The sequence below is a fragment of the Podarcis melisellensis genome (genome assembly GCF_964234715.1).
Source record: "Podarcis melisellensis genome assembly, chromosome: 12".
NCBI lineage: Eukaryota > Metazoa > Chordata > Lepidosauria > Squamata > Lacertidae > Podarcis > Podarcis melisellensis.
In genome coordinates this window covers 20,873,046-20,899,538 of record NC_138544.1, presented here as the reverse complement: position 1 = coordinate 20,899,538, position 26,493 = coordinate 20,873,046, and the positions used below count along the sequence as shown (strand labels likewise).

At 41.5% G+C, this 26,493-nt stretch overlaps 1 protein-coding gene and 1 long non-coding RNA gene across 21 annotated transcripts in view; one reads left to right on the top strand and one right to left on the bottom strand.

Annotated features, from left to right (window-relative positions):
- The window catches only part of ZNF385D (zinc finger protein 385D), a 549,735-nt gene that overhangs the window by 68,358 nt on the left and 454,884 nt on the right, over window positions 1–26,493 (bottom strand). For 11 of the 13 annotated variants that reach the window (XM_081883280.1, XM_081883288.1, XM_081883287.1 and 8 more), the window contains one exon: window positions 19,663–19,773. The exons of the other annotated variants lie outside the window; for them this stretch is intronic. In XM_081883280.1, the coding sequence (XP_081739406.1) occupies window positions 19,663–19,773 (111 nt within the window). The remainder of the gene's footprint in view (window positions 1–19,662; window positions 19,774–26,493) is intronic. 13 annotated transcript variants of the gene reach the window in all.
- The window catches only part of LOC309353844, a 133,795-nt gene that overhangs the window by 80,789 nt on the left and 26,513 nt on the right, over window positions 1–26,493 (top strand). The window lies entirely within an intron of this gene.

Here is a 26,493-nt window from a genome sequence, read left to right as displayed (position 1 = left end):
TTGTTCAGGACTTACAACAAGTGTAAGGATTAGTTCAACACTATTGCTTATCTTTTATTTTTATTCAACATACAATTTCTTTACTCTTTGATCATCTAATCAATAACTTACACAAGAAGTCTTCAACTGAGTAATGACTGAGAAGGTTTTGAAAGATCTTACCCATACCAACATGTCTGCCTAATGCTAAAATTGCTAGAAGGAAAACTGACTAAAGAGTATTTTAAAGTGGAAAAAGACAAACCTAAGTATGAACTCCTGGGACGTGGGTGGCACTGTGTTCTAAACAACAGAGCCTAGGGCTTGCTGATCAGAAGGTTTGCGGTTCGAATCCCCGTAACGGGGTGAGCTCCCGTTGTTCGGTCCCAGCTCCTGCCCATCTAGCAGTTCGAAAGCACGTCAAAGTGCAAGTAGATAAATAGGTACCACCTCCGGCGGTAAGGTAAATGGCATTTCTGTGTGCTGCTCCGGTTCACCAGAAGTGGCTTAGCCATGCTGGCCATATGACTCAGAAGCTGTCTGTGGATAAACACCGGCTCCCTCGACCAGTAAAGCGAGATGAGCGCGCAACCCCAGAGTCGTCCACGACTGGACCTAATGCTCAGGTGTACCATTACCTTTACCTTTAAGTATGAACTCCTACATGACTAAGGCATAAACACTGTGTTGCACTGCTAAATTAAAGGTAAAGGACCCCTGACAGTTAAGTCCAGTCGCAAACAACTATAGGGTTGTGGCACTCATCTCGCTTTACTGGCCGAGGGAGCCGACGTTTGTCCACAGACAGTTTGTCTTAAAGCTAAGAAATGCAGATAAATGCACAGGTGCATAAATAGTTGTTGTCTTATGAGTCCAGGGAGTAAAGATACAAGAAAGGTACAAGGAACATATACTGAAACGTTTTTTGGAAAGACTATCAAGAGTTTATCAGACAAAATTCCGAAGCACTTTCCCTGTGAAAACCTGCCCTTTACTGCTGAACCAGAGTGACCAGCAAAAAGCCTGAACTGCCATTTGCTTTGATTCAGCATTAAAGAGCAAGCTTTCCTGGCGAAAGGGTTGAGGCAAAAAAAGTGCTCAGACAGGGAACTTTAAAGTGCACACCTGTGCCTAGAAAGTGTGGGGCAAAAGTTAAGTGTGGATAAGCCCCTAGAGATCTCTAGATTTCCCCCCAACTTCTGCCTTTCATTTGGTGCAAGAAAGAATCAGCAAAGCAGCAACAAGAAGCCCTCCTACACACACAATTTTCATATTCAGTTATTCACACTGCAGAACCAATGTTTTGCAATTTTGCAGTCATCAGCACTGAGGCTGCTACCCTGAAATTACTATATATTATGTATCCCTCATTCATTTATGGATATTCAAAATGTACTTGCCCTTTGGTACACCCAACCTCCAGACTTTTAAATTAACCGTAATTACATTTTGTTAGATGTGTTTTAATGTCAGAAATATTTGAAACCTAAAAACCTCTGCTATTTCGGAATCAAGTGCATAACCTTAATGTAGGAGGCCCTCCAGTAATGAGCTACTTTATGTATATTCCCCCACTGTTACAGCTCCAGAAAGCTACTCTTCTAGAAAATCAAACTGAACTGGAGGTGGAACATGGGGCCCAGTTTTTTTCTCCCTCACGTAGCAACTGCAATTATCATCTGATTGGCTGATTTATTCAGCCTTCCCTAATGCTACCTTTCTTTGTGACAGTGATTTCAACAAGTAAAATAGCACCTGTTTCAATGGGTGGAAAGTTTTCACAAGGAGACTTTATTAAACACTGGATAAATTGCCAATCAAATGGAAACCTCCATGGTTTCGGCGGGGGAAGAAGAAACACAATTTCAACATACACAGTTCACATGGTCATCTAAACCTTTCATTTATTTTCCTAGTTAAATTTCACTCTAATTTTTGAATTACACATTCGGAAACAAAAACATTGACCTGCAAACGAGGATGTGGTTTTCTCTTTCTAGATGTGAAGTTAGAATTGTGCATATTGAACACCTGTATTCATATAAATAAAATCAAGGAAAACCTCTCTATGTGCATGTTTGGCGGATGGGAACTAACATCCAAACTACAAAACTGGGAACACACACACATTCCTATAACACCCAAGAATTATGAGACATTTCTTAAAATTAATATTTTAAAAGGACAATTTTCTAGAGATGATAGAAGAAGAAAAGCAGCTTATAATTATTATAATAATAATTTTATTATTTATATCTCGCCCATCTGGCTGGGTTTCCCCAACCATTTGTTAATTCTCATTAATTTTAGTTGAAAAGAATATCATGGCACCTTATATAAAACTAATGCTTTCCTGAAACTCAATTTAAAGCAGAAATCTTTGTAACAGCTCCAGCTGAAGCAAAATGGGAGCACACTTACCTGCCCTTAAGTCTATCCTCTCAGATTAGCTGAAAACTTCCTATTGACTGTTCTTTATCTTGTGAACAAAATAAATAAACGAAACTTGAGTGGGTGAGAATAATGTTGCCAACTTGAGTGTTTTCACCTTGTACCTGTTGCTAGGGAAACCACTTCTTTTGTCCGTATACAATCAAAACAGCAGCTTTGCTGAACTTGGAATTAAAGAGCTGTGATTGGGTCTCAACTCCGAGATGAAAAAGGAAGAAAAGTGGCATGAGGAATATAAAAAGAGTATCAGAAATAATGCAGGATCGCTGACAAAAAAATAAATCGGGTTTACTCATTTGTCCTTTTATTCCTTGATTATATGAAAATAAAGGAATGGTAAATCCAAACTAGGATGATCAGGTTGTCCTTTTCTGGTCACCCTAAAACAAGCATTTTGCATACATAAAGAACCCTGAGACACCTGAAAGATCAACAAATTTCTGCAACAAAATGCTTCTGTGGCTCAAACCCCACTTTGTCAGGTACATGAACCTTGCAAGTTGGCAACGAACCTCAAAAACCAACCACATACTAGGCACAAATTCTGAATACTGTGCTTTCTGATTTGGTGCTTAGTTACATTCTGACTGCATGGGCCGTTGATAAGATGCATGCAGCTTGGATTAATGTGTGTTGTCTTAGTTGCTAAGAGACTGCTTTTTTGCATGTTTGGTAGTCTCAGTTTCCATCTGACACCAATGACTGAGTAACAGAACTACTAGAACTGGCATTCTGAGAGCAAACAACATATATATGGAAGAAAAAAATCTTGCACAAATTTAATGGCATCTGGGATGCTTTGAATACAACATGCCATTTGCTATATGACCTGGAGCTCCATCTGACTCCTTACCAGTCAACACAAAAACCAACCCTCCAATAAAATTAATGAAGCTATCACCCTGCATTAAGGCTTGTTAGATCAGACCAAAAACCCATCTAATTCAGCATCTACTTTAGGGTGGTCATGCAAGCTACATTTCGCTGGAGTCCTCTCATCTACACCATTATTAAAGTGCAGGAACCCTGGATTCTTTTCCACATGGTCAGTCTAATCCTGTTCCTATAGTGTGTAATTGGGAGCTTCCAAGAAGCCCACGAGAAAGACCTGAAGGAAATACAGTAACTCTCTCCCTCATTGTTGTTCCCCTAGAATTATTAATGGAAGTCCTAATATTAATGGAAGTTGGGGGTCTCCAGTTTCATTTCAGATTGACTTTTGGCACAGAGAAAATGTTTTTACGTCCACAAGTAGACAGCTTGATATCTATTATTCTAAGGAAGAACAGAACAGTAACTCAATACACCACATGGCATTTATGGCATTATAATGGAAACAGACATGTAATGCACTCACATATCTGATTGTTGAAGCATCTGATCACATCTCAAACTTCCCTTAGAGGAAAATGCAAAGCCAGTGTATGAGGTTTGGCTTACAGAGCAAGGAGAGCTTTTAATATTCTCCCTCCACCACCTGCCAGTCAATATTTGGAATACTTAATCTTCATTGTAGCCTAAATTGCTGAAATTATAGGAGGTTTTCCAAAGGAACTTCAGGAGTGAGCTATTTCCAAATCGTACTTGAATCTGTGAGGACAAAATACCAGCATTCAGACTGAACAAACTCAGTTGGGGCAATTCAAGAGATCGGATCCATACAATCTTTGAATAAGCAGCTGACCTTCTTAATAACAGAAGTGTTCACACCATTCACTGCTGGAAAGAAAATTGTTATATTTTTGTCACTCTTTCTCTGCTTTTGAGGCATTCTGTATTCAGTATATTACCCTTAATGATAAAATGAAATGGCTTCAGCCAGCAAGTGTTTTCCCCTGTGGGTAGGTATTAACAGTTTACTTTTTGCAGAGGAGTGCACAAATATGATTAGCTTTTGCAAATTGCTGCTTATTCTGTTACTTGTAAGTAATTTTAATATTATTAACCGTGTAAACAGATGCTTTTCCCCACTATATATACAGCAGTAATGAGCTAATTTAATGTGTGAAAGACAACAAAGCAACTTCAAGAATGAGCTATTTCCGTGAATATTTTAATTTCCCTTGAAATCTATCATGAAAACCAACCATGAACAAATTACTTGACAAGTCCTCCTGTGTTAAAACTGGGAGTTTTAAAAAGTAGGTGTTCATAAGAATCTTACACAACTTTAAATTAACTGTTCTGAAACATCTAAATCTAAACCTTGCTTTCTCATTACTCACTAAATTCCTCCAGGGGCGGGGGAACAATTGGCATATCTTTTATGAGACACAACCACCCAGAATTGACAAAAATCATGCAGGAGATTTCAAAATCATGGACAAAATGGGAGTTGGGTGGGAATCACAGAATAGCATTAGGAGAGGTATAACTGTTAGATTGTGTTGATGAAAAAGTCTGACTACACCCAATTTTCTTCATCTAGCATTTTGTTTAAGTAGATATACAAAAAACTCTTCAAGTGAATCACCTATACCATTCATTTAAATAATTCGGTTTATGTTTCCTGGACTGATTCCAAATCTTTACCTTAATCTTGATTTATTTACTTTTTAGGACTAGTAGCCATTTGATCCAATAGTATAATGTTGAAACTGGGGGCTTTTAAACATGAGATGTCCTTCCTAGGTTTAGGGCTCGTCCACATTTTTGTTTGTCTCAGGTCTGAGCAGTTTTCCGCTTGACCCACATTTTCTAGGCATGGGTCGGAGTGGTTTTCTCCTTGCTTTGCTCCATTCCCAGGGAAAACCCACTCTTGAGCTCTGAGTCGGAGCAAATGTCAATCTGGAGAAAACCGAAATTGCCATTTGCTCTGATTGAGCGCTAGAGAGCAGTTTTCCCTGGGAGAAAGCAGTGGGACAAGAAGAAATGTGGATAAGTCCTTATTTGTAAGAAAGTGGTCAGACCAAACTAATTTTAAGTAGCTCCACCACTGCATGACATGCAGGTGGTCAAGCTGCTTTCAGTGTTGGATGTCTACACATCTTGTTTATAGCAATAAATCACTCCACTTAGATGTGCAGTCTTACAAAAAAAAAACCCCTCCTCAATGAAAATAAAATATAGCAGTTGTGAAGCCACATTATTTATAGTTGCACAATTTCCTTCTCAGAGGAGCCGACGTGGTTCTTAGATAGTCTTCACTTAGTGGGGGCTGGGGAGATGGTATAGAGGGTAGCTATGTTTGGGGCAATTGTTTTTATCTGTAAGTTGCCTTGAGTCCTGTCAGCGGAAAGATATCCCTATCATCTATCTATCTATCTATCTATCCATCCACACACACACACACATATATATACATACCAGGGATAGGCAACCTAAGGCCCAGGGGCTAGATGCAGCCCAATTGCATTCTCAATCCAGCCTGCAGACGGTCTGGGAATCAGCATGTTTTTACATGAGTAGAATGTGTCCTTTTATTTAAAATTCATCTCTGGGTTATTTGTGGGGCATAGGAATTCATTCATTCCCCCCCCCCAAAAAAATGGTCTGGCCTACCACATACATAGTCTGAGGGATGGTGGACCTGCCCACGGCTGCAAAAAGGTTGCTGACCTCTGATATATATATATATATACACACATACATATACTGCTTCCATTTTGCCAACTGACAAGCGACTGCCAATGTGCAGGTCCTTTTAGACCCAGAAAAGGGCAGAATGGGGCTCAGGTGGGGTGAAACAGGGCAGAATGGGGTGGAGCAGTCTCCACCAATGCACCTGGGAAACAGGAACGGAACCTCCGTGCAAAATGTTTGCTGCCTGTACACACACACACAAAATAGAAAGAGCTGCCACTCAGCAGTGCAGTCATAACCATCCACTTCACCTGATCAACTACTACTGTCTCCCATCCTGACAGCTGATAGGGCTAGACCTGCATCAGCACAGACCCGAACCATGTGCCTTCAGACCACATTCACATAACTGAATTTAAAAAGCAAGAGATAATCCATTGAGAAAACTGTGCTTGTATTAAGTAACGCTCATGTTAGGTAATGATAGAAAACCATAGCACTTGAACACAGCCACTCTGTTCTCAACAAGTATATTCAATGGCACATTGTCTGATATTGTGCAATGTAGTTATTTCCTGTCATTACGAGTTTCACATTAGTCAGGTGAGTGACCAACCTCCACTTTGCAGACCATCCCAAACTCAACCTTACAAACAATGCAACTTTATTATATGGCTTCTGCTCTGCTTCCTCTTGCCCAGTGTCTTCTTCCTCTGCGTGTCTTGATTCATTAAGATAATATTTTACTTTAAATCATTATCCCATCACAGCATTGTAACTGATTAGTTGCACCATAATGTGCAGATTTATCTCTTGGATGTATTTTAGTTTTTTATAATAAACATATTCCACAGGTCTCCTTTCTACTGAAAGAACTTCACTAACAAATGCCTAACCTTGCAGAATATCTCTGCTTACCAAACCACAAACTATACGAAAAGCCCAGCATTCTGGAAAGCATTTTGGTAATAGCAAATGTCACATACTTCTCTCATTAGTTTTAGTGGGTGGGCCTATTAATTAACATTTGCTTTAAGTATTTTTGAAATACCATTCTTTCCAAGTAATAATTTAGCTACATAAAGCACATCTTCCAGAGGTTCTGTCTTCTGTAAAATGGGGAACTGACATTCCTTGCAAATGTGAGTTAGAGCAAAATCTGTGGTGAAACAATTATTAGATATGCACAACACTGTTCATTGTGCTTATCTATTTACTCTTCATAGTTTCTGACTCAGTGGCCTGGTTTGCACTTAGTGTTAAACCATGGTTTACATAAACAGTACTTAATAAAACATGACTTAGTATTATGTGCAAATCCAGCACAGTGCCTTAATTATGTTTTATTTGCTATGGTTTGTTAGCAAAAAAATAACCTGACCTAAACTATGGTTTAATGGGAACTCAGACAGATTCTGAACTATGGTTTAAGTATATGTTTGTTTGTTTGTCCCATTCACATTTCACTGTAAGATATAGAGATGATACCAAGAGTGGCTGAAAAATGAAATTACCCAGCTCTTGCTGGGTGTGTTAGCAAAGATGATGTCATTGCTAGGTCTGCCTGGTAAAATGATCATTTCCTCACTCAACTTCTCTACTTCTGTCCCTTCTTAACAGATTGCATCTCTTTACAGAGGTTTCTTCACTGTGATCTGCCTTTACTGCACAGCTGGGATGTGGAGAGGAAAGCTTAAACAGAACGTTAAAGGGGCTATTGTCCTTTATGACCAGCTTTCATCACTTTACTCAAATGTTTTACTCAAGTTTTAAAAAAACAAACTGCTGCTAGCACTTTACAAATCATGGCTGTTCAAATTAGCATAGTGCTTTAAAAAATGTTTTAAAAGCAAGAATACCTCAACTGAGATAGCCACATTGTTAAGTATGCAACACACCCACCCACCACATATTTATCTTAAGTCCCCCCTCCCAAAAGCAGCAGGGATGTTAGCAGCAGCAGCAGCAGCACAGACTCCCTTGGAACGAACCCAAACTTTATAAACACATGGACACAATGTGGTCCCACCCTTCAATCTTTTCCCTCAAAAGAGAAGAGTCAAGTTATGGGACATGAAATCTTGCCTGCTAAAGAGCTTGAGTTCCTTCTCTTCAATTTTTTTCTTTTCCAGAATGTGTGGAACAATGTTTGATTGTGTCTTCCCAATGAGATATATTCAAACACTTCACTTTTGGGGGGGAGGGGAGTGATTTGAGTACCATCTAAAGGGTGGGGAGTAATGGTACAGAGTAACATTTAAGGTGACAGAGGAAAGAGCTAGAAACTAAGTGGAAACTGGCAGTTTAAAACAATAAGCTGAGAGCTCTGAGAACATTTCGACACCCTTACTCTCAGAGACAGCCAATGAGATGGGCCATTGGGACGTGGTGAAGCCACAGCAGTAGTAAAGGTAAAGGTAAAGGGACCCCTGACCGTTAGGTCCAGTCATGGACGACTCTGGGGTTGCGGTGCTCAACTCACTTTATTGGCTGAGGGAGCCGGCGTATAGCTTCCGGGTCATGTGGCCAGCATGACTAAGCCGCTTCTGGCGAACCAGAGCAGCGCACGGAAACGCCATTTACCCTCCCGCCGGAGCAGTACCTATTTATCTACTTGCACTTCATGCTTTCGAACTGCTAGGTTGGCAGGAGCTGGGACCGAACAACGGGAGCTCACCCCATCGCGGGGATTTGAACCACCGACCTTCTGATCGGCAAGCCCTAGGCTCTGTGGTTTAACCCACAGCGCGGGTGCTGCAAAGATTTTTGGTATTTCAAGTAGAGTGTGTGAAGGAGCAAGAGGTAGATGGTAAGCAGGCAGGAGCAGTGGGGGAACAAGCCACAATTTCACAAAACAACCCAAGGTTTGTTTGATCATCTGTGAGGTTTGTTATATATATAGTGAGGTTTGTTTTGTGAACTATGGTTTAGCTTTGGCTCAGCATCATTTGTGAAGCTGGCCATTGTGCCTATTTATCAGAGGCTCTGCCATGAGTTTAATCTGAACTTGTGTGGTGTCCAGCAGGACCATACCACTAGTGCAAAGTCATTTCCAGTGCAAAGAATGTCCTGGCATCACTTCAACCCACTCATACAACCGTTCTGCCAAGCAACATAAATACTTAGGAGAATACGAGATGTATCTGCACTCTGGCTGCAATGATTCCAATGCAACTTTTCCGCCAAGGCTACAATGCTATGACATTGTTCATTCTTAATGTCCCCAGTTTCTGTCTCCCCCCATGCACCCAGTCTTTAACAGTAATTGCTCCAGATTCTGGATTACTGCCACATCTGCTCACAACTAATAAATGAAAGTCTATCATATTTCCAATATGAACCAGATATTTTCCCTTCCAGCTCACAGACTTAAGATGTATTATCACCTTCAGGCTTCTTATACATGGTGAAACTAATAGGCTTCTTCAAGCGTATCACTAGTCGGGAAAAGGCTTAAAGCTGGCAAGCTAAGCCAGGGGCTTTCTGGTGCAAATTTGCCAGTAGGGCAAGAAGTTGTCCACTGGGAATGAATTAGAATCTACAGCGGAACAGTTTATTCAGCTGAAAGGGAACATTCCTTTCAGCCTACCTAATGCACATGTATTGTTAACTTGTGGGGGTTCCATGAGTTCAGCAGAGGAACTGTGGACTGCAGTTCAAAGAAGGTTTAGTGACAGGAACCTAGGTTTGCACATACAAGCTAGTTCCCTGCAATGAGAGGCAAGCAGGTTTTCTTTTTTTAGGGGTGGGGAAATCTCTCATACGTCCTTACCCCTTCCTTTGTTTCACTCCAGGTCTTAAACTATGGACAGCACATTTTAAAAAATAGCATTGGAACTTCTTTTTCTAGCAGCATAGTAATGTATTAAAATATGCACCTCCACCAATACCAACCCTACTAAAGGTCTTTACACCTCTTGGAACACTTTCCCTCTGCAGATACTAACAGATGTGGGCCTTATTCACCTCTGCGCCTGAGTGGGAAAACACTTAATTCTGTTGCTCTTGCCAGCATTTCGAATTGTCCCGCCTCTTCCATGTGGCTAGAGAAGATCAGCCATGAGAAATTTTAGGATATATCAAAACAATGGACAGGATAGGCACATTTATCCAACAGATAATTGGAAACAGGTAATATCCTAAAGATTATAGACACCCTACAATTCTGACACATCTGCAAATCCTACTTGGTTGAGACTCTACACTAGCATAATATTTAAAATGGTCCTGACTCAAGCTCTTTTATACTTTTAAGGCCCTGCCATCATCCAATTTAGCTTATTAGAACTGAAAGAGCCTGCAGAAGGAACTTATTATCTTTGACAATATTTGCTTCATCCTACAGAACGAATTAAACTGCATGTGCATAGTTGCGTAAGATTTGCAAAGGTTACAGCTCCTCTTCTTCTTTTTAGGCATTAATTTAACATGCAGGTTAAAAAGAAAATTAGAGATAGTACTTCTTGTGTCTGTAATTGATTAAGGGGCTGGCTTTACTTATGCCTGTTCGGTGTATCTCCATTGATTGCAGTGCATGAGCAACACACAAAAAGCATAGCAAAACAGATTAGAAACTGGCCACAAATATCAGTGTAACATTGCCTTATCCTATTTGGTGTTGATACACGAGAATCTCACAAGCAGACACTGAATCACTCCCAGTTCAAAGGACCCCAAAGTGCCAATCCATCACTCATCACTTGGTAAATGCACTTTTGCACATGCTGAATACCCTGTGGTGAAACTAAAGGCCAGCCTTTTACTGCAGGCAATTCATGTTTCAGTACACAGCACATTTAAATGCAGTCATCCTCTGTTAGTCCAGCAATTCAACAAAAACGTGTTGGAAGGAACATAGCGCAGTAGCTCTAGTCGCAACTACTCTTCCCGGTTACAATCAAGGTGTTTGCTTTATAGTGTTTGCAGCATAATGTGGTTGAACATTTTGTAAGAAAGAGAGGTCACATGCCTCAATGCAGAGGGTTGGATTAGAGAAGTGGTGGCCAAACTCGGCCCTCCAGATGTTTTGAGACTACAACTCCCATCATCCCTAGCTAACAGAACCAGTGGGCAGGGATGATGGGAATTGTAGTCCCAAAAACATCTAGAGGGCCGAGTTTGGCCACCAATGGATTAGAGGAACCTCAGGGTCCCTTCCAACTCTACAATTCTATGATTTTAAGTTTCCAAGATGCTGTGCACAAAAATTCTAATAATCAGTGCTTACAGAATTCTCTGTCTCATGGCACATTTTTCCTACCTGGTGAATTTGGATTTCCCCAATCCTAGGAAAACCCAAAATGTACAGCAAAATGCAAACCCTATCTGCTTCCACCTGGTGTGCTGCTGTTTGCAATCTTTTCAGTTAAGGTGGCACCAGAAATATCTGTGTGATCTGACACAAGCAGGATTGCGGTGGGAATCCAGAATTTCTGTTTGTTTGCAGAATGGAAGGGAAAGGAGGAGGGCTTTGTGCTGCTTTCCCAATTCCAGTCACTCACTGTAGACTGGAGAAAAGACCTGGAGGACAAGGCATGGCTTTGCTTTGGATGGAAGATGAAGGTTTATATGCAGACCTTATAGCTTCTTAAACCTTGCTAGCACATTGGCTTTCAAATGCCCTCACAAAGCAGTGGTTTGGGTCCTTTAGGACTCAAAGGAGCCACACTGAATTGGCTGTTTGGCTTGTGAAACTGTGGGTTGAATTCGGATTCCTGCCCTTGTGTGGACCTGCCCTCTGAATCAACATCTAATTCAGAGCCTGTTGAGACTTTCTAAAAGCCATAAATCCAGCTTAGAGCTTAAGAAAAAGCCAAGAAACAGTGTGGACTACCACAACAGGCTAAGAACAAATTAAAATTAAACAGATTTGCATGTCTACCAAAATGCACAAGGGACAAGCTTTGATCATGTCTGGTTTGGACATAATGATAAGCTTTAGGTGAGCTTTGGGCTTGTGTGCTCCCACCGCTTTCTCAAGCACAGCTGTAAGGCACTTTCAGATTTGCCAAAACCAGAAGCAACTAATCCAGTGAGATAGAGCCACAGTAGCTCCTTAACAGTGGCTTTGCTGCAGCTTACTGAGAGGGAGAGCTGGCAATATATTGGTTGTGCGGGCCCAATGGTGGAGCCATTCTGGCACTCCTCCTGGTACCTCCACAAAGTTCTCCTTCCCTCCGCACCACCTTTTCCTTCCGTCCTGGTAACTGGCTAGCATTAATGTTCCACCTCACCAGGTGAGTCACTTCTGACTACAACCATGATTTGTTGAAACAAACCAATTGCAAACCGTAGTCAAAGAAGTTGGCGTGTTCCAACAAGATATAGTTAAGACGAATCAAAATTTAGGGTTCGGCTACAACACTAAACTTTGGTTAAATTAAAAAGGGAGCAGTATATTTCCCTGGCGTGCACAACAGGGAATAGTGCACATGTCCATGCCTTCCTGAGATCTGTCTTCGTAATAATGGTTTAATGTTAAGTGCAAACTGGGCCATTGCCTTCAAACAGCGAACCTTGTGCAGCACGATCCTATTTATGCTTTCAAGAAGTAAATCCTACAGTTTCAGTGAGGTTTATGTTCAAGTATGTGGGCATCAGGTTTAGACATAAGAAGCTACATTTAGTACTGTGTATAAACCATGGATTTGGCCAGGCAGAACCTGAATAATAAACATCAAATGCCTTGTCATTTTTAAGTAATGTTCAATAATCCATCTCAAGGGAGATAAAAATTTCATTTGCCATACTTCATATTTCTTTGCAGCTCCAAATACTGATATTCACTTATTGCTGTTGCTTTGCACCTGCTTATCATTACAATGGGCTTCATTGTAAGCATTTATCACCACATACAATTTTGATAGAAACATTATATTACAGGATAAATAGATGAATAATGACAGATAAATTATGGCAATCTGTTCAACTAGGATTATAATAGAAAAGAGATATCAGATCTGAGTATACAGCAGCCAGATTTATTTTTATTCTTTTTATTTTAAAGAGCAGTGAGGACTGATAGGTCTTTGGAAAAGTAATACAGTTTGCTATAAACTTTTAATACCACAACATGGTCATATTGATTATTAAACCATAAAAAATAAATAAAGTGCTACAAAGTGAAATATGTTTGTGTGTGCAAGTGATGGAACTCTGGTTCAAGGAAAAGATTTACTCAAGAAGACAAATAGTGTTTTCTACCCTGAGATCATTCAATTTCTGTTAAGAAAAATCATCAGGTTAGAATACAACAAAGCAAGTTCTCTGGAGCGAGTGCTTCATCTTTTAAAAATTACTGTATGCACATTACTGTCTTATTAAAAGAAAACATTTGCCAGTGGTTTTATAATATTCTGTGAAACAGAATAAGTGATACTGAATTTTGCAGGTCTAATGGAAATTTGATACCATCTGTTTCCTAGCATTGCTTAAGGTAATTAACATAATTGATCACTGTCCTAAAATATGGCCAGAAGGAATAGGGAAACTAGCTTTTACTAATTAAACCATTTATAGAGAGAGAAAATATGAGATTTTAATCAAGTCCCTTTCTTGTGGTTCTCTAATACTTTAATTTGTCATTTCTACTTGGTGCTTTGGAAATATCATATTTATAGGAAATATAACATTATCCATATTCATTCATTCAATTTTTATACCGCCCTTTACCTGAAGATCACAGGGCAGTTTACAATATAAGAACACAAAAATATGTAACATAGTAACAAACAAAAAACAATAACCTCTCCACACACAGTTTAAAAGGGCATAGATTTCTTAATTAGCCAAAGGCTATATCTTGTGCTTCTGATGTTGTATAAGAATACCTCATGATTTTGTAGCCTGCATTTCTTTTCCTGCTTACATGACCTCTAGAACCCTGGTAAATCTTCACATTGATCTGCATCATTGCTTACAGCAGTAAACCTGTATCAGAATCTACTATATTTAGCAAGTGCAAAACCTAATTAAAAGTTATGTGAGTTCTAAAGTAGAATAAAGCTGCAATCCTATACCCAAAATCAATAGGATCTACTTCTGAGTAGACTCGCCCGCTGGCACTGCAGATCACTTCTTTCAATGGAGCTCTGGCCTATTTGAAACAGATCCATACACAAATACTAAAATATACTTTAGAATAGCCCACAATGAGTTTCCAACACAGCAATACATCACTGGCTCATGAGTCTTCTAGGAGAGGCTCCAAAATAGTACCACAGCTTTAATGTACCTTTAATGAGTCTGTTCTACATCAGGGTTATAGCATCACCTAAGCTGAACTCAGCAAATGATCCAGATTCTTGGATACGTACAAGGCTGGTGACTTCTTGCAAGCACAGGTACTGGGGAGACTGCATGGGGTAAACAGTTCTGTTGCAGTTCAAAGAATGTTGCTGTACAGCCGCTACTTAGTGGAATGGCAAGTGAACTCTCCCACGTTTCATGGAGGAACACTGGTTCACTAACACACAGAGGAAAACAAGTGGCAGGGAGAACCTGCCCCTCTTTCCCCACCAAATTGCCAAGTGAAAGGGTAAAACACTTGCATAAAGAACAGACGCCCCAGTGGTGGGTCAGGTCACTCAACTCAAAAGATGTCGTATGGCAATGCCAGAACCAGTAAGCAGGTAGGCCCAGATGCTATTCCTGGTTTCTCTTGAACTGTCAGTGGCTAGCAAAAGCTGAGAGATGTATCTCAAACATGCAACATCTGGGTTCACGTGCAATCGTGCAGGCATTAGCTAGCTGTCTCTAAGTCCTGTCACATGTATTTGCTGCCAAAACCGTATTTAAGAGGAGTAATACTCCCTACATCTTGCCTGTGCAAATGAACCTGTAGCAGCACCAGCGTTGCCACATTTTTCAGTAACAGTAGGCTCATAATTTATTTAAAGAAATTAATTTACTCTTTAGTCACTTACACTGCCATCCTATAACACTTACCTGGGAAAAAGTTCCATTTGATTCAATAAGTGTGCTTCAGGGCAGACATGTGGAGGATTGCGTTGTTAAGAAATTAAAGCAAGGATCAGCAACATGATGCCCACGGGCACCCATACACCAACACAGATCTTTGATGGTGCCCACGGAATCCCCTGCCTCCCCGAACCAGTGAATTTCGGCTTGAAAGAAGCATTCCATTGTAGCCAATAGAATGGGTTATGATATGTGCTTGGTTGCTGTGTGTGTGTGTGACACCCATAACAGTTTCTCAAGCTGAAATGTGCCTGCTGGCCCAAAAAGGTTAGCGTCCCCTGAATTAAACCTCTGCCCTGCTAGCAGTTACCTAGTTATTTATAGTGAACATTGATTATAAAGTGTTACCTTAACCAAATTAAACCACATCCCTGAGTCAACTCTTAAATATTAGTGAAGATTGCTCCTTCCCTTGAGCAAAAGCACAGTGTCATCTTTTAATTTGTAATTCATGTATTAATAATTGCTGTGATATTTGTACAGTGAAATGAAACATATTGCAACCCAGGATGACATTTCAGTATTCAAATCCATCTAACTAAGAGTAATCTGAATTCACAAGACCTACAATCAAAGAGAAAAGTGACAAGTGCAAGGGGAGTGATAGATAGATGAAAGTACTTTTGACAAAAGCTGTGAAGTGAGTTCCCACTGAGGGATGATTTTCGCTAGTCTCCAGGTATAACATTATGCACACTGATGAGCTGATCAACAGTACAGAACTTCTACCCAGCTGTAATCAAGAGTGATTGATGGTTGGGACAAAAAAAGTTGATTATCATGACAAGACCACTGATGCAGAGAAAATAAGCAGCGCTGGAGAAAGGAGAAATCCTATTCTCAGAATATCCCTAAAGACTTCTTTATAAGGCATACAAGAAGGCGTTTTATGCTTTTAACAATGTGCTTCAGTACAAATGCAACCTATTTATGCAGCAGTGTCCCCACCAACTACACACTTAAACCTGCAGAAACCCACCAGAACAAGATTTGTAAGTCATTTCACTCAAAACTCATTTTTTCAAAGCTCTATCTATCAAGAGTGCAGGTCAATACTATGAATACACCTGTATGTTTGTTCTTGCAGGGGGAAAAAAGCATATTTCTGAGAGCTGCAGGGGACTCATTTGAAACTGCCTTTTTGGATTTCATCTGCAGAAGCAGTGAGTCCCTGATGGCAATTTTAGACCTTTAAATGCTTCATTTTCAATTCATATCAAAACAGAAGCTTAATCCAAAGTGACATACCTTTATAAATATTGTTTCAATGTGAATAAAAATGCACTTAGCTCAAGATAAGCATAGCTTAACATTGGTATTTAGTTCAGTTTCCAAATTGCACTTTTTCAGCAATTAATATGAGCTCTGAGAACCTGAAACACTATTCCAAGTAAATATCGTCAGCAGCGAAAATTCAGCACCGTAGATTTTTGCTCCGAAATTGATTCATACAACTTACAGTATGTCCACCGTACACAAGCTAGCTGAACTGTGGGATTGGTCATAAGCAGGCTGCTCTGCACTGCAAGTCATTATGTACAGAATACTCACATCGTGAATCCAGTAATTTCCTTTGTGTCATCACAATTTTGTACCCTTTGGGGGTACAAAAGGGTGCACTGTGGCATAGACAGGAAAGGCCAGATGAGTCACAGCACATCAATACTCCACAGTTTAGGGTAGTTTTTATGTGACGGCATCTTGTAGTTTGTTCAGGTACATCAATAATTGTTCTCAGTTTAAAACCAGAGAATCTGTTTAGTAAGGACAGCGGTAGCTGCAGACTTCCTATGCTTCAGATGACCTGAAACTGTATCACAGGTAAATATTGCTGGCCAACTCACTGAAGAAATACTAAGATAAATGATGACTAAATGAAGCTGTGGACCTGTGTCAATAATATTGCTATTTTAATAATGAGGAGTATAAACAAACCATTATACACACACACACATACATATACATATATATATATATATATATATATATATATATATATATATATATATATATATATATATATATATGCTTTCGTAGATTTATATATATACACTGCCCATCTGGCTGGGAGGTGGTTTCACAGGATGGGCACCTCTACTGAGAAGGCCCTCTGCCTGTTTCCCTGTAAGCTCACTTCTCACAGTGAGGAAACTGCCAGAAGGCCCACGGCACTGTGTCAGGGCAGAACAATGGGGGTGGAGACGCTCCTTCAGGTATACTGGGCTGAGGCCATTTAGGACTTTAAAGGTCAGAACCAACAATTTGAATTGTGCCTGTTATGTGGTCTGGGTGGCTGCTCCCAGTCACCAGTCTAGCTGCCGCATTCTGGATTAGTTGCAGTTTCCGGGTCACCTTCAAAGGTAGCCCCACGTAGAGCGCATTGCAGTAGTCCAAGTGGAAGATAACCAGAGCATGTGCCACTCTGGCGAGACAGTCTGCGGGCAGGTAGGGTCTCAGCCTGTGTACCAGATGGAGCTGGTAGATAGCTGCCCTGGACACAGAATTGACCTGTGCCTCCATGGACAGCTGTGAGTCCAAAATGACTCCCAGGCTACGCACCTGGTCTTTCAGGGGCACAGTTGCCCCACTCAGGACCAGGGAGTCCCCCACACCTGCCCGCCCCCTGTCTCCCAAAAATAGTACTTCTGTCTTGTCAGGATTCAACCTCAATCCATTAGCCGACATCCATCCTCCAACTGCCTCCAGGCATTTACACAGGACCTTCACGACCTTCACTGGTTCTGATTTAAAAGAGAGGTAGAGCTGGGTATCATCTGCATACTGATGAACACCCAGCCCAAACTCTCTGATGATCTCTCCCAGTGGCTTCATATACATATTAAAAAGCATGGGGGAGAGGACGGAACCCTGAGGCACCGCACAAGTGAGAGCCCAGGGGTCTGAACATTCATCCCCCAACACCACTTTCTGGACACGGCCAAGGAGAAAGGAGTGGAACCACTGTATAACAGTGCCCCCAGCTCCTCTAAACGGTGCGGAAGGATGTCATGATTGATGGCAGCAAAAGCCACTGAGGGATCCAGCAGAACTAGGAAACAGCTTTCACCCTTGTCCCTAGCTTGCCAGAGATCATCAACCAGTGCGACCAAGGCAGTTTCAGTCCCATGATGAGGCCTGAACCCCAACTAGAAGGGATCAAATGGTCCCCATCCTCCAGGCAAGCCTGGAGTTGTTCAGCAACCACTCATTCAATCACTTTGCCCAAGAATGGAAGATTTGAGATTGGGCGATAGTTGGCTGTATCGGCCAGGTCCAGAGATGTTTTTTTTAAGAAGCGGTTTAATGACCACCTCTTTTAGCAGGGCTGGGAGGACTCCCTGACCGAGGGAAGCATTCACTACTCTGCAGAGCCCATCGCCCAGCCCTTTCCGACTCACTTTTATGTACCTCTTGCCATCAGCCCACCCCATCCACAATTTGGCCAAACATTCTCAACTGAGAACTTTTTGCCTGGCTCTAGATGCGGGGGGGGGGGGGGGGAATGAACTGAGCTAAAGTATTCAAATAGTTTTTACAGCACAACATTAGGGCCATCCAGTTTCAGACTGAGTTCAAGTGCTATTACCAGCTTCTAAAATTATGTCTTAGGAAAAATATGGTAATGTTTCAAAATTTGCAGCACATGCCTATAAAAGCAGAAGCCATCGCATATCCAACTGTGCAAAAATGTATTAGGATGTTCTCAAATTAGTTATGTGTTCTGTATAAATGCAGGGCATTGTCCATTATTTGATTAGGCTTCCTAAGGCAGAATATCAAGATGTTCTGATGTTCTATACACTTTCTGTGTTATATTGATAGAAACGTCAGATATTCACTGAGAATATTAACATGAACAACGTCCTAGTATTCCCCCCCCCTTTTCATTACAGTGGTACCACGGGTTACATATCCCTCTGGATACGTAAACTTGCAAACATGGCAAACATGGCACGTGTGCGTGCACAGAAGCGATCTGCATGCTGCGCGCATGCGCAGAAGGGTGCCTCCAGTTATGGACTTTTCAGGATATGGCCAGGTCTCCGGAATGGATCCCATCCGTAACCAGAGGTACCACTATATTTTTCAGTTGCCAATATATACCAGACTTTGTAGAAAAGCAAGAAAATAAGGTTGGCATATTCTGAAGAGCAAAAAAGAGGACACATTTGCTGACTTCTAACAATGGATCGCTATGATGACTCTTCCCATGAAAAAGAGGGTGTGTCCTGGAAAAAGAGGACATATGGCAACCCTAAAATATGCCAATGTATTCCACACATGAGAAAATATTGGGAATGTTACATCCGAGTGGCAAGCCACCGGCCCCTCAAACCATGTCCAGCTCTTCCCCAAGCCTTTTTCCCCTACCACATTTGCCTGTGCAGCTGAAGAGAAGTTTACCAGGCACTGTGGTTTGTTTTCTTCCAGTCGGCCTAGGCACCTATCTGCTCTTTCTTTCCCTCCATGATCAGCAGGCTTCCATATAACTTTATCTATAGCTATATATAATTCAAGCTGTAGAACTGAAATTGCAGAAAGGAGAACCGAAAGAGAAAAGCTGAGCCGATGAGTATCAAGTAATCATATACATTATTGCTCCATAACCATGAGGCAAATGTGAAATAATATCATACAGGTTCCATTGCCAAAAAAGCAAAGCAAAGCAAAAACCCAAACCCATTATCTCATGCATACATATTTTTAAGAAGATATAAATTATCTACTTACATCCGAATTAAATCTCAACTGGCAAATGTTGCACGATATGATTTGCTTTCTTCTGTGAGGAAGAGGAACCCCAAACGTATGATTTATTACAGCTTTTTGAATTGGGTCCATCTGCAACAAAAGGAGGAGAAATAAAAGCTTTTCTATTCTCTTGGAAGTCTGCCAATTCTGCTAACAATGCTTAATGGAATTTACACACTGCCAATGGATCGTATCCAACCAAGCTTTACACAGAGTAGACCCACTGAAATTAACAGACTTACATTAGCCATGTCCATTAATTCAAGTTCATCTATGCTGAGTATGACTCCCACTGGATACAACCCAAAGTCTTATTTTCTTTTTAAACATTAGCAGTACAACCCTTGTAAGTCTTCTTAAAAGTAAGTATCACGGAGTTCAATGGGGCTTTCCTTCCAAATAAGTGTGCACAGGATTGCAGCCCAAGATACCACTTTCTTTCTATCTGTACAGTATAGATGTAGCAATTTTATTTTATTTTAAGCAAAAAATAAAAATTGGGTGTAAATGAAACAAAGAGCTCTGAAGGGCACACCGGACACAAATTTGGAAAATCGCACTGCAAGAAATTGATGGATCTGAAAGAAATGTGCTGAACATTCTGACATGTCAGACTGTTCTTTCTTAACTTTAGTTAGTTACTACACAAGATCTGAATGTTTCCTCCCTTGCTTCAGCGTTAAAGAAACTCACTTCAACTTTCACATATATTGTGTTTTTCTGGCACAGAAAGTGGGATCATTTCTCCTTCTTGGCTCTTTTTAGTGTGTCTGCAGTAACTCTCAAGTGGGAAGAATATGGTGAAAGAAGCATGCTATAAGACAAATTAAGATAGAAGACTCAAGGGAAAATAGAAAGGAACAAGTAGTAGAATGGATTATTGTGTCAAGGACTCATTGTGCAGTTACTTTTAGCTCTCGCTTGCTTCACGAGATTTCTAAATCATTAAGATTTTTTGATGTTTAAATATTTATTATTGAGCAATGAGAGACATATTTTGCATTTTATTTGAAGTGCAAAAAAGGATAAATATATCACAGATGCAAAGAAAAATGACAAGTTCTTTATTTTTGCAACATGGCCAACCTATTTCAGCTACAAATGCTTTCCTTGCTTCTTCATGAAGCAATCTCAAAACTTTCTGTTCTCAAAGACCATGGGTAGGCAAACTAAGGCCTTGGGGCCGGATCTGGCCCAATCACCTTCTAAATCTGGGTCAGGGAATCAGTGTGTTTTTCTATGAGTAGAATGTGTCCTTTTATTTAAAATGCATCTCTGGATTATTTGTGGGGCATAGGAATTCATTCTCTCTCTCCCCCCCCCCAAATATAGTCCAGCTCCCCACATGAGGGACAGTGGACCGGCCCTCTGCTGAAAAAAAATTGCTGACCCTTGTAAGACTAATAGAGAGAATCAGTAATAAAATAACACGAAAGCAGAAAGGCATGGAAGAAGAAACTATCACCACACATGTCGCTACCCATATTGCAGAACACTGCTCCACAGAGGGAAAACAATAGGGCTATGCTTTTCTAAGCAGTTGAAAATGGCCACAAAAGTGGCAGTTGGAAAAAAATGGGAGGACTACAGAGGAAACACAGGAATGAAGTGGATCTGGAGTTATGTCATCTGAATTCTCCAGAACAACTGAATAAGAGGACTGTATATGGAGACCTCCAATTTTCCACCTCCATTTGCTGGTGGTGGATTGGCACAAGCCATTTTGGAGGGAGTGCCAGGCCTAATGAGCACAGCAACTCTTCTCAGCAGATCTGGCCCCTATGAGGCAGTTGTGCAGACTGAAGGTCCCTGCATTCCCACAGCTACCTAAGTCTCTGTCTTCCCTGGGTCTTTCCCAAGCAACCTGAGACTACGCTGGTGTGCCTGTCTCTGTTGCTCCCTCTTCATACCTCTTCTGGTCCTGGGAGATCGGGGTGGGGGGGCTTGTCATTGCACCAAGGGGCGGCACCCTGGCTTCTTCACCAGCCTCACTCATCTCTGCTTCTTGGCCTCCCTCGTCTCCTGCTTCCGCTTCCGGACTTCTCTCTGCCACAAACTCTCCCTGCTCACTAAACCCTGTTACCTCTTCAGCTTTCTACACCACCACCTCCCAGTCTTCTCCCTGTTCTCCATCTGACCACTCATTGTCACCCCCAACACCAATTCCTGGGCTCTGCCTGAGCTCTTTTTCCTTGGGGATTCACCAGCTGGTGCCTCCTACCATTCCTCTGCTTTCAGCCAGTCCATGACACCGGGGGGGGGGGGTGTCAGGGAACTGACATCGGAGCCAGAAGTGGAGGCAGGGCTCCCAAGCGAAGCCGGAGAAGGGCCAAGCAGGGAGAGAGGGGACTCATCAGCTGGGGAAGGAAATCAGCGTAACACCAGGGATAAAGGGGGGGCGGATGGGGGAATCGGAGAGAGGGCTCCAGGACTCTTCTCTGGAGACCAGCGGGGAGAGCACAGGTCCTCCGCTACCCACACCCACCCTGCACAGAAGACTTCCGCGCAGGGAAAGTACGTGTAGACTTGGCGTCAAAGAACTTCTTTGCTGGAAGAAGTTCAAGAAATGCCCACTGACGGATTCTGCTAGCGACTGAACAGCCACGAAGTGGAGGGCTGTCCAGCCAGGAAAGGTTTAACCAGGCTACCTAGCCAGGAGTGGCAGCAACTTACACACGAGCAACCCCATATAACCATTACAAGGGGGTGAGAGAAAGCCTTGTTGTCTCTATGGTAAGTCTCCCGCCCCCACTCCAAATGACAGGAATCGCTTCATACCACCTAGTTTGGGTTCCTTTAACTCCTTTTTTGGGGGTTTGCCTGAAATGCCCATCCCAAATCAGGTGAACCTCAAAACAGTGGCAAAAAGGAATACAGGCCTAGTATCTATTTGAGCCCTAGTAGCAATAACTGCAAGCACCCTTAAATCTGAATTTAATGCCAACACATTGAATCAAATTCTTCATTCATGATCTCTTAAAACAGAACCCATGACCATTTTTCAAGCACAGATATGAAACATATGAGTCAGCTAGCTTTTCTATGTATGGAAGGGATTCTAGGAAAAACAAACATCTCTTGAGATCAAGCACTATAAATAGGACACGAGAACATTTATTATTATGGTACTGATTATGACCCGGGACTGACTGCACAACAAAGGCATAATAATAAAGCCCCTGGTTCCAGAAGATGCCATTCTGCATCCCAACAGAAAAATCTACTGGACTTACCTATATCAACCGAAGCACACAAAAATGTCCTATGCTGTACTCACAAAGTGTATTTCTCTTATTAAGGATCTAGGATTCTACAGGCTACAAAATGTATCTCTAAAATGTGAACCTCATGATTTGTGCTTGTAGTTCTATATGCAAAGAGGTTTAGATGGCAGCCAAAGTGATTAAGAAAAGCCGGTTCAGATGCAGAAATCTGTACTCTGCCAATTGCTGTTTGATACAGCAAGTCAGAATTGCTTTTCCAAATATAACTCCATAAATCCCAGTCCCTAACAAAGTCAGGGCAGACAGGCAAGTGAGGGTGAGTGAACTAGAATTATATTAGGCTCTAGGATTTTCTCCTAGAGTAGTTTTGTGGGGAGGGGGAGGGGAAGGCTGCCAACCCATAAAGTTTTAAATAAATATTAGGTAAGTGCCCAAATGTTTGTTACAGGAAAGGGCTGCTGGCAAGTGGACCACACATACCCTCACCCATACACATTTGTGAACTCTGAGAAACTGAGAAAAAAAGGGCAGGGAATATGAATGGTCTGCTTGAATCAGAAGAACAAAGTAAAAGAAATGGACCATCAGGACAGATAAAGCGGAATATATTAGAAATCTGATATTGATTATTTAGAAACATATTCTCAACAATCTGTATATAAAGATAGCAGGCATTATAGTTCCTTGTTCTTTTCTCTAACTTTTCCAGGAACCTGCCTGTGAAACCCCTAAATGTTTATTCAAAGCCCTTTCCTCTGCATTTGAAATCCTGAAATCCCCTTTTTTGGAATAACCTCCTGGTTTTAGTGCAGCATGCAAATAATCCTGCAAGTTACCATTTTTCAGTCTCATCAAATGGTGTTTGGGCTCTAACCATGTGAAAAGCACAAGGGAATATATGAATGCTATGCTATGAATTGCCAGTAGTATCTTTATTCTGTAATCCCCTCCATCACCACGTTTGTTCCGTTTAGGTGCTTTTTAAAGGTTGGAAGCCTACATGCACTTACGTGGGGGTAAATTCCATTAAACTTAATGTGGCTTACATCTGAGTAGCAGGGAGCCAACAGGATTGGCCTGAGTAAATGTGGCAGGGTAGGCTGTCGTCTCAACACAGGTAAGACAAACACAGCTGTAGGCTTAAACTGGATCATTTACTTAATATTACTTGCTACAACAGAAGAAAGGTGAAAGAGAAACTAAACCCACAAGTTATGGGCCCAAGGATACCCAAGAGTTCCCAGTCATCCTTATGACTTACTTGTAGCTGCCTACAAGGAAACTTCCAAAAATGCCTGCTGACCTAAAGCCAGTAAGACTAAGCCTTATAGCTATGTCTGCCATCCTTGAGATGAGACAAAGCACCTACGCTGCAACATAGAATAAAGGTGGCATGTATTTTGCTCCACTGGCAAAAGCCACTATACTCCACATGGGTCTGCCACTGAAGATAACTTGGAAACATCAACTGGTCCCCCCCCCCAAAAGACCCCAAATACTTTCTGGGGTACCTCGTTTCCAATGAAGGATTTTCAAATGAATGTTTAAAGCCCTAAACAACTTAGCCTCCATCTCACAGAATCAAAGTTGGAAGGGGACCCGAGAATCATCTAGTCCAACCCCCTGCAATGCAGCTGCCCCTTACGGGGATCGAACCTTCAACTTTGGCGTTGCCAGCACCACACTCTAACCAACCATGTAAATCAGGCATAGGCAACCTCGGCCCTCCAGATGTTTTGGGACTACAACTCCCATGATCCCTAGCTAACAGGACCAGTGGTCAGGGATGATGGGAACTGCAGTCTCGAAACATCTGGAGGGTCGAGGTTGCCTATGCCTGATCTAATTGAGGGTGTCCTCCCTACAGACCTTCTGAAATATTAAGATTGGCAGAGGGGGCCTCTTGGTAGTTTTGCCATACTAGGTAGCTTGGGGGGGGGGTGGTAGCCTGGGAGAGGACATTCTTTGTGACATTGTGGAAATCCCTTCCCACTTTCACTATGCAGGTTTTTTGTATGCCTAACTTATCGAATGTCTGCCTGTCAAAAAGCAAGAGCTTTGCTCCCCTCCAATGCCCACCTTGACCCATGTAAACAACTCAAGTTTAATGAGTTGTGAACTGGTTACATCACTGTAGGTCTTTGTTCAATTGCTCCTAGGCTAGCAATGCTACGTTCATTGCAAGATCAGGCATGCAGTTTCTGATTGAAGAGGTCAGGAGTCAAAAGAGAATTAAGATTTACAGCAACCAAGGTTCAGGTGCACATGCTTGGATAAATTCCAGATTAAACTGTTAAACAGCAAGCAGTGTATTCTAAGAGTATGTGTTGTGATTATTTATTTATACCTCATAATAACTGCAGCAATACTCTCAGCAAAGGTCAAAAAGCCACTCTTCTCTTTTGTTCTTTTTTCTATTTTTGAGTAAAACAGGCTTTGAAGCTTTGTCCTGGATACACCCATTTAAGAATTTAAACCAGCAACAACAGCCCATCCCCAAGGATTGGCCTATTTTTCTCTCAAGGGTGGAAAAGCATTTATTCACACACACACACTCCATACGTTACTGCTACGTTACATACGTTACATACATCAACTTCCCCTTCCTACCCTGGCCACACATACACCAAATTTTCTTTATTAAATAAAAATAACCATCACACCAAGAGACTCAGATCCCCCCCACCCCCAAATGTAGAATATCAACACTGGATGAATTTGCAGAGCTGATGTAACTCATTATTCTCAAGCACAATACAGTGGTACCTCAGGTTAAGTACTTAATTCATTCCGGGGGTCCGTTCTTAACCTGAAACAGTTCTTAACCTGAAGCACCACTTTAGCTAATGGGGCCTCCTGCTGCCACCATGTTGCCAAAGCACGATTTCTGTTCTCATCCTGAAGCAAAGTTCTTAACCCGAGGTACTATTTCTGGGTTAGCAGAATCTGCAACCTGAAACGTATGTAACCCGAGGTACCACTGTACCCCCCTCTCAAAATATGGATAGTGATACACTCCCAACATTCTGCACGAAAATAGGGATAATCTGTGGTTTAGAATGAAATGTCTCTATTTTCATGAGGAATGTTGGAGGGTGCTATGGAGGTATGAGTTTTATTTGTATTTTTGAAAAGGTAACGTGGGGGGGGGATTAAATCAAATCTGAGTGGGGAAAACCATGAATTTCTACGTTTGCTGCTCCCTTTTACTTTAGTCACACAGCCATAGCTTTACTGAAATACACCCCAGATTTGTCAATTATTTCTCTGGCCAACAATCACTTCTGCACCAGGAAAGACAGGAGTGCTCGGGTGGGCAGCTTCAAAGTACCAGTAATTCTCCATTGTCTGAATCTAAAGAAAAATCTAGAGTGACCCACATACAAAGGAAGCTCATAGAATGAGTTCAAAACGACACACGTCCATTGTTTAGAGGAAGGAATCCTGGGTCATTTTGAAGCCGTTTGAGGGTTGTAAATTTCTCTATAAGCATTCATCGGCTACAAACACTAAAGGCAGGAGGAGGGCAGAATCTCATACTACATGAATATAATTTAAAAGTACATGGATATCCATGGATATCAAG